At 47.5% G+C, this 10,920-nt stretch overlaps 2 protein-coding genes across 3 annotated transcripts in view; both read left to right on the top strand.

Moving 5' to 3' along the window:
* Amdhd2 (amidohydrolase domain containing 2) overlaps positions 1 to 1,126 on the top strand; it is an 8,415-nt gene extending 7,289 nt beyond the window's left edge. For both annotated transcript variants that reach the window (XM_021186266.2, XM_021186267.2), the window contains exons 10-11: positions 280 to 381; positions 863 to 1,126. In XM_021186266.2, the coding sequence (XP_021041925.1) occupies positions 280 to 381; positions 863 to 951 (191 nt within the window). In that variant the 3' untranslated portion in view covers positions 952 to 1,126. The remainder of the gene's footprint in view (positions 1 to 279; positions 382 to 862) is intronic.
* A 5,089-nt stretch (positions 1,127 to 6,215) lies between these two features.
* The window catches only part of Pdpk1 (3-phosphoinositide dependent protein kinase 1), an 80,206-nt gene continuing 75,501 nt past the window's right edge, over positions 6,216 to 10,920 (top strand). The window contains exon 1 of the mRNA XM_021185957.1: positions 6,216 to 6,290. The gene's annotated coding sequence lies outside the window, so the exon portion shown is untranslated. The remainder of the gene's footprint in view (positions 6,291 to 10,920) is intronic.

Here is a 10,920-nt window from a genome sequence, read left to right as displayed (position 1 = left end):
GGCCAGCCTGGTCTACAAAGTGAGTTCCAGGACAGCCAGGGCTATACAGAGAAACCCTGTCTCGAAAAACCAAAAAAAAAAAAAAAAAAAAAAGTATAGGTTCCCTTCAGGGCTGGAGAAGGGAGAGATGAACAATGTCTCCTCCAGCTAAGGGGCGTTAGGGACCATCCTAAGCTGCTGCATAATCCTGGGCCATTCCCAAGCCTACCCTAAAAGCTGAAACTTGGACTTGCTCGTGGGAAGGGTTGTGGATGCTCACCATGGTGTGTTCCTGAGCAGGCTGTAGTGTGGAGTCGGCCCTGGAAGCTGCCTCCCTCCACCCTGCCCAGATGCTGGGGCTGGAGAAGACCAAGGGGAGCCTGGACTTTGGTGCTGATGCAGGTGAGTTCCCATACAGGGGTTGAGTCTGGGGCTGCTCCCAGCACAGACAACTTATAGTTGGTTCTGTCCTACCATGTGAGTCCCAGGGTTCAAACTAAGTCAGGCTTGGAGGCAAACCACACCTCCCCATCTCCTTTATGGACTCAGTCATCTGCTGACTGGCCCTTACTTTTTTGTTTGTTTTGTTTTTGAGATGGGGTCTGATTATATAGCCCTGACAAACTTGCAGTCCTGCCTTATAGGATGACATGTGCTACGACACTTGCTTTTGGCCTGGCTTTCTGGCATATAACATCAGGCCATGTGAGGGTTACAGGGACCCCCACTGTGCCAAATTGATACTCTTGCTTCCAGATCCCCCACCAGTCCAGATTACATTCCTAGACAGCCTCAGTTTTCTCCCTGGGCTGAGTTGTGAATGACCCCGCAGTAGGGTATGGGCCACTCCACTGTCTCCTCTCATCCTCTGGTTCTGCCGTAGACTTTGTGGTGCTCAACGACACTCTCCATGTCCAGGCCACTTACATCTCTGGTGAACTGGTGTGGCAGGCAGAGGAAGCTGGGCCGTGACTGAGGGTCTTGGCTGGAAAGAACACTTGGAGAGGCCAGGCAGTCCGCGGAGCTGGTCTCCAGGGAGCAAGCTGAGAGCCCTGCCCTATGTCTAAAACAGAACCTCAGTCATCACTCCTGGAGGGGAGGCAGTGGCTTGGATAAATACAGACAGTGGGACTTGCCTTGTCTGCGTCATGCTTTGAGCTATGCTTGTGTTCAGTGGGCTGCTGGTGTTTCCGCTGGTGCCCTGAGAGCTGGGATGGGGTTTAACTTGGGACCTGGAAGAGTTGGATGCTGTACGGGAGCTTCTCTGTAGATCTGTAGCTTGTCTGTCAGATCTGTCTAGAGGCCTGTAGACCTCCAGGAAGGTGTTAGGGTTGGAAGTGGTTAGGGGAGTTTGAGGGGAAGCCCCTGGATGAAGCTGGAGACAGTGATGGGTGGCTGACCCTGAGCTAGATGGCAGATGGAGACCATAGCTCCAAGCTCTCCACTGCAAAGTTCAAATGTAACCATGCTGGCTTGGGGCCTGGGGTAATTTAGTAGTGAATGCTGGAATGGGTGCCCTAAGGGCCTCCAATTTGGGCCCAGGACTCCACCCACTGCTCCCTGACCTGCCAGACCTGCCTGGCACCATCTTAGAGAATCAAAAGTTTCATTCCCTGTGGCGGTGTTTTTCAAAGACCCCAAATGGCTTTGACAAGCCTTGCCTCATTACCATGTTTGGCTCTGGCATTCCCTAGCTAGTGCTTGTGGGCAGCTCTGGGCCTTGTGGCTCTGTTTGTCCTGTTAGGCCCACCTGGGCAAGAGCACCCTAGCCTGACGTCCTCCCGCTCGGGGAATGTGGTTTATCAGGCTTCCTGGAAACGTCACTGTACAAGCTTTGGGGATTCTTTGGACTCTAAGAATGGCTGCCATGTGTGAGTATGTGCCAGAGGTTGGAGGTCAGGTCTGGGAAATTTTGCATTTGGGTCCTGAGGTAGGTAGGTGAGTCTTTCCCCCTGTCATGTACATTATACCTTGGAATAGGAGGTTGCAAACAGATGTCCTAGGTCACTTGTATATAGGTCCCATTGAAGGAACTGATTTCAGGCCAGAGCTTGAAATAATATTTTAAAAAGGGAAGAAAGAAAATGAAAATATGCAGACAAAATAAGATGCTCTTGGACCTCCCACTGTCTGAGAGCAACAGTCTGGGGAGAGTAACTTGGTAGGCAGGGGCACATGAGGACCAGCCACCACCATGAGGAGAGAGGTAAGTAAGAGAACCTGGGTCTGTGCCATAGCCACACCCCTCCATGACTGACCAACTCTTGGAGTGTGACAAGCACAAAGGACAGGGGGAGCATGTGTCACGTGAGGCCAGTCCAGCAGGACTCAGCAGCCTGTGGAAACCTCCTACTGGTGGAAGGTCTCACTCTCAAACTCTTCATGAATGTTGACCAGGACTCAGCCTGAAGGGTCAAGGTGCAGTTCTGTAGTGGAGAGCTTGTCTGACATGCACGTAGTCCTGAGTTCTATTTCTAGTACAAAGCTGGCCCTGCTCTGCCCAGGTCCACTTTCAGTGGATTCATGAAGCTGCGCTGGATAGACAGTCAAGAGGGGCTCAGATGAGTGAGCTGTGTGTTGTGGGGTTGCCCAGAAATGATGGAGCTAGCACTGGGAAGGTTGGGAGGCTGGAGAGACTGCCTCAGCAAAGGACAGAGTCAAGCAGGGTTGCCTGTTGGCAGAACAGCTGGGAGAAGGCTCTGTGGTTCTGGAATTGCAATTAGGAATTTGAATTATTCTTTTCTTTTTTTTTTTTAAGTGGGCAGTGGTGGTACATATATTTAATCCCAACACTTGAGAGGCAGAGGCAGGCAGATTTCTGAATTTGAGGCCAGCCTGGTCTACAAGTAAATTCCAGGACATCTAGGGTTACACAAAGAAACCTTGTTTCAAAATAAAGCAAAAAACAACAAACAAACAAAAAGATGGGGCTGGAGAGATGGCTCAGTGTTTCAGAGCACTTATTGTTTGTGCAGAGAACCTGTGTTCAAGCCCCTGCACCTATGTCAGTGGCTTGCTTAGGACTCAGGGTTCCTGTGCTTTGACTTTTCTGGCCCGTGAGGGCACCCGTACATCCCTACACACAGACATGCTCACATACGTAGAATTAGAAATAATAAGAACAAATCTTTAAAGAGTATAAAGTTGCTCAGCATAGTTGTACATGCTGGTAATTCCCTTGGAAGGCAGAGGCAGGAGGACCAGGAGTTCAAGGCTCACCGTACCTGTGTATCCAGTTGGAGGTCAGCCTAGGTAGCACAGTCTCAGCAAACCGAGATGGCTTGTGTAGCCACGGCTTGCCTGATTCCCCTTTCTCCACCTTCAGGTGTGCACCACACAGCCATTGTATTTGGTGCTGAAAGTTGAGTTCAATGTCTCATGATAAGCAAGCAGTCTCAACTGAGCTACATCCCCACACCCAAAATTTACCACTTCATCCACTTAAAAAAATGTTTTTAATATGCCTTTAATCCTAGCACTCAGGAGGCAGAGACAGAATCTCTGTGTTTGAGCCTGATCTACAGAGTGAGTTTTAGGGCTATGTAGAGAGACCTTATCTCAAAAAAAAAAAAAAAAACAGTTTTAAAATTAAAAAAATAAAATGTTCATTTATGTGCATCCGGGTGCCAAGGAGGCCAGGAGAGAATGTCAGGTCTCCAGGTGCCCAAGGAGGCCAGGAGAGAATGTCAGGTCTCCAGATGCCCAAGGAGGCCAGGACAGAATGTCAGGTCTCCTGGAGTGAGTGTTACAGAGGATGGATGCTGGGAGCTGAATTCAGGTCCTGTTGACCACAGAACTATCCATTTCATCAGGTCTCTTAGCCAGTTAAAAGCTTTACCTATGTACACATGTATATGTGTATAGGCATCTGCCACTGGAGGAGACTGGAAGCATGGGTTATCCTGGAAGCTGCTGATAATAGATGTGAGGACTGAATTCGGGTCCTTTATTAAGAGCAGTGCTTTTAACCTCTGAACCAGTCCTTCAGCCCCTGTCACCACCACTCTCTCTCTCTCTCTCTCTCTCTCTTTTTTTTTTTTTTTGGTTTTTCGAGACAGGGTTTCTCTGTATAGCCCTGGCTGTCCTGGAACTCACTTTGTAGACCAGGCTGGCCTTGAACTCAGAAATCCGCCTGCCTCTGCCTCCCGAGTGCTGGGATTAAAGACATGCGCCACCACACCCGGCTACCACTCTCTTTTTATTTTGAGTGTGGATACTCAGCCTGCACTCATGTCTGAGCACCACATAGGTACTGTTGCAGTGCCTGGGGAGGCATTGGATCCTCTGGGGGACTGAAGTTAGATGGCTATTAGCTGCCATGTGGGTGTTGGGAATTGAACCAGGTCAGCAAGCACTCTTAGCCACTGAGCCATCTCCAGTCCCACTTTAACCACTCTTAATTGTAAAGTTCTGTAGCTATACGCATTCACCACACCATTATCTCCAGAACTTTTACTTTCCAAACATACTCTGTCACTGGCATTAGTCCCCTACTGCAATCACAAGCTCGCCCTTGTTGATGGCTCAGAGCTGGAGGGCTATTCACAGAAAGTTGTGCCAATTACTTCAGCCTGGGGTTTCTGGGGCACAGTTGCTGCCCCAGCCTTAGGTGATTTTGGTACGGCATCAGACGTGCCTGTGGTATGGGTGTGGATTGGGGGACAGCCCACTCCCTGAGGTTAGCTGAGTCACCTTAGTGGTAGTGTGCAGAACAAGTTGGGGAGCAGAACAAGTGCTCCCGAGACACCTGGTGGAGGCGGCCAGTTATACCCAGTGTGTCCGGGAGGCAAAGGCTTGGGTACTGCAGAAAGTATGGGTGCCATCTGGCGGCGGGAGCTGTGCAGCAGCCTGCGAGGTTCAGTTGAACTCAGGTTTGAGACCCGCGCGCCAAATGACCCAACCGTGTCCTTTTACCTCCAGTGTCATGGCAACATGGTGTTCCTAAGACCCGCTGATGATTCCTGAAGAGGGGTCCAGGTCATCCGTGACAGAAATTACTCCTAGTTTAGAGTCGGGTGTGGCCAGCGACATTAACCACCCAGGCAGGCTCCAGCAGGATGGAGGAGTGGCTCACCCCAGCGGGTGGGTGCAGCAGGGTTCCACGGTGGTCACACCCACCGCCGGAGGCTCCCCCACTCCCCCTTCCAAGGTCCAATCACAACGTCCGCGGTCCAAGGCACAGAGCTGTGGGACCGGTGAAACCCTTGGACTTAGCTAAAGGAACAGACATAGGCAGAGTCCATTTGTAAGCGGAGTCAGCACGCCTTGTAGCATCAAGCAGGACCTGTGGTACCCCTGAATCCTTCCTTCATTTCAGGGTCCCTTGGCCGGCCAGCTGGAGTGCCCGGGTGGCATTTGTAAGGAAAGAGTACCATGAGTTCCAGGACAGCCAGGGCTATACAGAGAAACCCTGTCTGGAAAAACCAAAAAAAAAAAAAAAAAAAAAAAAGGAAAGTGTACTGTGAGGGGCTCCAGAGAGACCTGTCTTTTCCCCGTGATAATAGCCAGGGTGTCGTGCTTGTTTTAATGACCCAGATTGCAACTTACTTTTAATGGTTTTTGTCAAAAAGAACACACTTTCAGTGGAGAGTTTTCCAGGTGGGACCCCTTGTTTGGGGAGATGCAGCAGACCTGGCAGGCAGACATCTCCGTGGGAGGAGCTGAGGTCTACAGCCCATTCTGTAGCAACAAACATTTAGACCTCGCAACAATGACTGGGATGTTTGCTTTTTTTTTTTTTTTTTTTTTTTTGGATTGGGGGACAGAGTCTTATTTAGCACAGCACAGACTTAAGCTTGCTGTGTATCTGAGACTATCCTTGAACTGGGATTCTTCTGCCTCTGGATTTGAAGACACAGGCTACTACACTCATTTGTTGCTGCATCTTGACACAGCCGGCAGAAACCTGAGCCTAACTGTAGGTCTGGGCCACTTTTGTGCTCCTAACTCCAAAACATCTTGTAATGTTTTGGAGGTAATTTGTTACATAGCAGAAAGTATTTAATAGTCCAGTTGTGCCACATTGGTGGAAGTTTCTAATCTCAGAACCCCAGTTTCCTCACTCCTACATGAGGATCGGTTAGGACAGAGAAACAGGGTGAACCATGTGTAGCCAGTGTTGTGTGCACACCAGACATGTTCCAGCCCCTTCTAAGATGGTTCCCATCATCCTCTTGCCCTTCCATGACCTCACAATGTCACCTCAAGCCACTGCATACTTAGCTTCAAGATACTCTGACCCAAGAGATTCTGGGAAGGGAAAGACAGTCCCTCTCCCTCAACTTGGGTACCAATGAGCTGAACCAGGCCAGGTAAGACCGTCTCCCCTCCTGTTCATTGTCCTAAGGTGGGCAGCCAGACACTTCCCACACAGGTGCTCTGTCTTTACAGAGATAAGAGGAGTTATACCTGGTTAAGGCTAGCTTAGGTCTTCCCTGCATGAAGATCCTGGAGACTGAGAATTGCCCTCCAGCCTTCTGCTTCCTTCCTCTGCTCCAGTCACCTGCACACTTACCTTTAAAACATTTGAGTGTGTGGGTGGCAGGGGAGGTATGTCTCTGTGTGTGTGTGTTGGGGGGGGGTAGTACACGTGTTTGTGGAGTATGTGCCCATGAGTACAGGCAGAGGCCAGAAATGTTGGATCTCCCTAGAGGTAGAGCTACAGACAGTTGTGAGCTGTCTGATTGGGTGCTGGGAACTGAGCTTGGGTGCTCCGCAAGATGGACTCAGGAATTAACTTAGGTTCTCGTGTTTGCAAAGCAAGTATTTTTCCAACTAAACCATTTCCTGATGCCTCAGGCTTTCATTTTGATTTTAACTTTACATCAATTTACTGGAAACTGAACTTGTAGAGGTAGATCGAGGGCCTAACTCCATTCAAGTTGCTAAGTTTGATTCCCAACATCACACTGTGCATAAAAACTTTATATAAACTAAAACCAAAAAACCCACAACTTTTGAAAAACAGGTTTTGGGCTGGAGGGATGGCTCAGCGGTTAAGAGCACTGACTGCTCTTCCAGAGGTCCTGAGTTCAATTCCCAGCAACCACATGGTGGCTCACAACCATCTGAAATGGGATCTGATGCCTTCTTCTGGTGTGTCTGAAGACAGTGACACTGTACGCACATAACATTAAAAAAAAATCTTTAAATAAATAAATACCAGGCCTCACAGGCCTTTAATGCTAGTATTCAGGAAGATCTCTATGAGTTCAAGCCTAGCCTGCCATACATAATGAGTTCTAGGCTGTTCAAGGCTGGATATTAAATTTCTACCTTAAAAAGAGAAGTGCCTTGGTGTGAGAAGTAGCCGTAGGTTCCCTTGTGAGGGGTCTGGGTGACATAACTCAAGGTCATCATGATCAGCAGGTGCCTTCACACTACCTCAGCCATCTTGCCTGTCCTTCACGCCTGTATTGGAGGAAAAATCTCCACTGTATTTTTTCTCCCCTTTGGCAGGGTTTCACTCTGTGACCAAGGTTGGCCTTGAACTTGAGATCCTCCTACCTTACCTGTCAGTGTGCTAAAGCTAGAGGCGTGCCACCGAATCTCACTTTTGCCCTGCTAGAGAATGAACCTTGGGTCTCATTCAGGTCGGCCCAGCACTCTGCCTCCGAGCAGTTTTTCCCAGCAACACGCCTCACTTTCTGTGGATCATTAAAAAAGTATTTTACATGTATTTATGTATGTATGTGTGGCACGTGTGCCGCAGCCTGTATGTGGTGGTTAGAGGACAATTAGGTCCCAGGGACTGAACTCAGGTCACCAAGCTTGGCAGCAAGTACCTTTACCTGCAGAGCCATTTGCTAGCTATTGTTGGATTTAAATCTGTTTATTAACTTGCTTCTTTTTTATTATTTTGAAAAAAAAAAACACCTGGGTTTGACTTTTTTGAAACAGGGCTTCACTGTGTGACCCTGACTGGTCACTCACTTTGTAGACCAGGCTGGCCTGAGTTTGACAGATGTGCCTGCCTCTGCTTCCCGGGTGATGGTTTAAATGCGTGTGCCTCCTCCACACCTGGCATGGCTGGCTTCTTTGACTTTACTCTGTCTCTGTTAGAACTTTGATCTGTTTCTTGTAGTAAGTGCATATAAATGTCCAGGATCAACAGGGGATTGTATGTGTGTGTGTGTGTGTATGTGTGCATTTACATGTGTATGTGCATACATGTGGAGACCTAAAGTTGACACCGGGTATCTTCTTTGAGTTCCTGATTCTATTTAGGCAGGCTCTTTAAAATGAATTCAGAGCTTACTAATAGGCTAGTTTAGCTAGCTAGCTCCAAGAATCTTCTGTCTTTACCTCTTGAGTGTTGATTGAGTACCTGCCTAGCTTCTAAGTGAGTTCATGCCTATGAGGTAATGTTCCTATGCACTGAGTCATTTCCTCTTCCTTGTTTTATCTTTTTAGTTTAGTAGTACAATGATTTTTTAAAAGATTTATTTATTTTATGTATATGAGTACACTGTAGCTGTACAGATGGTTGTGAGTCTTCATGTGGTTGTTGGGAATTGAATTTTTAGGGCCTCTGCTTGCTCCAATCAGCCCTGCTCGCTCAGTCCCTGCTCGCTCTGGCCCAAAGATTTATTTATTATTTTACATAAGTACACTGTAGCTATCTTCAGATGCACCAGAAGGGGGCGTCAGATCTCATTATGGGTGTTTGTGAGCCACCATGTGGTTGTTGGGATTTGAACTCAGGACCTTGGGAAGAGCAGTCAGTGCTCTTAGCTTCTGAGCCATCTTGCCAGCCCAGTACCAAGGATTAACCCTAGTATACCTACTAGAGAAGCGCTCTACTGCTGAATTGTATCCTCAGCCCTCATTTATTTTACAATCAAGACATTGATCCTTCATTCTTTTTTTTTGTTGTTGTTGCTGTTTCTCCTCTTCCTCCTCTTCCTCTTCCCCCTTCTTCCTTCTTCTTTTTCCAAGACAGGATTTCTCTGTGGAGCCCTGGCTGTCCCAGAACTCATGCTGTAGACTAGGCTGGCCTTGAACTCAGGCATCTGCCTGCCTCTAACTCCTGAGTGTACCACTTGGCGAGATATATCTCGCCAGGTGGTATATATGTATGTATGTATACACACACACACACACACACATATATGTATGTATATATATGATCTTAACATAGAACATAGATACATCATTTTCCTCTTCCCTCTTAGACCCTCCATGTACCTTATCCCTTGTTCTTTGAGTTCATGGTCTTTTTCTGTCCTCTGTGCTGCCAGGACTAAGGATTGTGTTGCTCAGTGATAGATCATTTACCTGGAAGAGGTGAGAATGTGGGCATAATCCTTAGCAACACAAGCCAATAGTAAACAACGATGGGGTCACAAATATTCTTCCCAGCTTTATATGTATGAGTGAGAGTTCCGAAGTGTGGCCGATGAGTTCCTGCCTCAGTGTCTTGAATACCGGGATTTCAGAAGTTAGTCGCCATGCCCAGCTCCATTTTATCAATTTTGATTTGCATCAGTAATTAGAAGTGGAAATCGTGGGCCTGGAGAGGTGGCTCAGCATTAAGAGCACTGTGCTCTTCTCGAGGACCAGGTTCAATTCCCAGCACCCACAGGGCAGCTTACAGCCATCATTAACCTCCCTGGGCACTGCACACATATAGCACTCATACATACATTCAGGCAAAACACCTAGACACAAAGTTAAGAAACAAAACAAAAACAAATAGTTCTAAAAAGATTGTAATAGGCTGGGTGTGGTGGCGCACACCTTTAATCCCAGCACTCAGGAGGCAGAGGCAGGCGGATTTCTGAGTTCGAGGCCAGCCTGGTCTACAAAGTGAGTTCCAGNAGGCAGGCGGATTTCTGAGTTCGAGGCCAGCCTGGTCTACAAAGTGAGTTCCAGGAAAGCCAGGGCTATACAGAGAAACCCTGTCTCGAAAAACCAAAACCAAAACCAAAAAAAAAAAAAAGAAAAGACTGTAATAAAATCAGTACCCTCCCTGTCTTCTTGCTTTTCATGTCCACCTTTCTAGGTGGTATCTTTATATCGAGAGTCATCATTTGTGGTTAAATATTGCTTTTCTGCTGAGTATCCTGCCACAGTTCCAGCCTCATGTCCAGAGAACCTGATGATTCAGGGCTGAGTCAGTACCTGATCATGTCTGTAAATATCTCTCACAGCAGGAGAGGCACTGAAAAAGAGGCTCCAACTATGGATGTGTAATCTTTCTAGTAGAGTTTTTTGTTTGTTTGTTTGTTTGCTTTGTTTCATTTTACTGGAGTTTTCTTTATGTCAGCTTCTCAGCTCAACTCTCTCTAGGAAATAGGAGAATCATCTAAGGATTTTTCTGGAGTACTCTGGAAGCCTGCTTGCTTAGGGTCTGGGTGCTTCCTGCCTATAGCTCTGATCTTGGCACTTGTCCCTTTAAACCTCTTCCTCACAGGACTTACCACCTTCTAATATGCTGTATAATTGCTTATTCAGCTAGCTCTCTCCCCCAGTCCTGATTAGTCTCAATTCCACAGAAGGGCTTTCTGTGCTTTTTCACTGGTGAATTACCAAGCAACAGGGGAGGCTATTTGTGCTTGCAACAGGGGAGGCTCAGTGACTGCTGAATGGACACGCAAGACCTGGGACCTGGGACCTCCCTACACTCCATTCCTGTGCATTCTTTGTTTCCTCTAGCTCTCATGTCTTCTTTCTTGGTTTGCCCCTTTATTTGTTTATATTTGGTGGAACATGTCCTTCAGTAATTTTCTGAGAAAGGGAGTCTCTCTCTCTCTCTCTCTCTCTCTCTCTCTCTCTCTCTCTCTCACACACACAACCAGAGTATCTGTATTTAGCTATCACTACTCAGTGGTTACCATTGACTCTGGCAAATTATTTTATGTGTAAAATGGCAATGAAAATCTCAGCACTCAGGAGGCAGAGGCAGGCAGATCTCTGAGTTCAAGGCCAGTCTGGTCTATA

The sequence above is a fragment of the Mus caroli genome, chromosome 17 (assembly GCF_900094665.2).
Source record: "Mus caroli chromosome 17, CAROLI_EIJ_v1.1, whole genome shotgun sequence".
NCBI classification, from domain to species: domain Eukaryota; kingdom Metazoa; phylum Chordata; class Mammalia; order Rodentia; family Muridae; genus Mus; species Mus caroli.
This window is presented reverse-complemented; position numbering and strand designations above follow the sequence as displayed.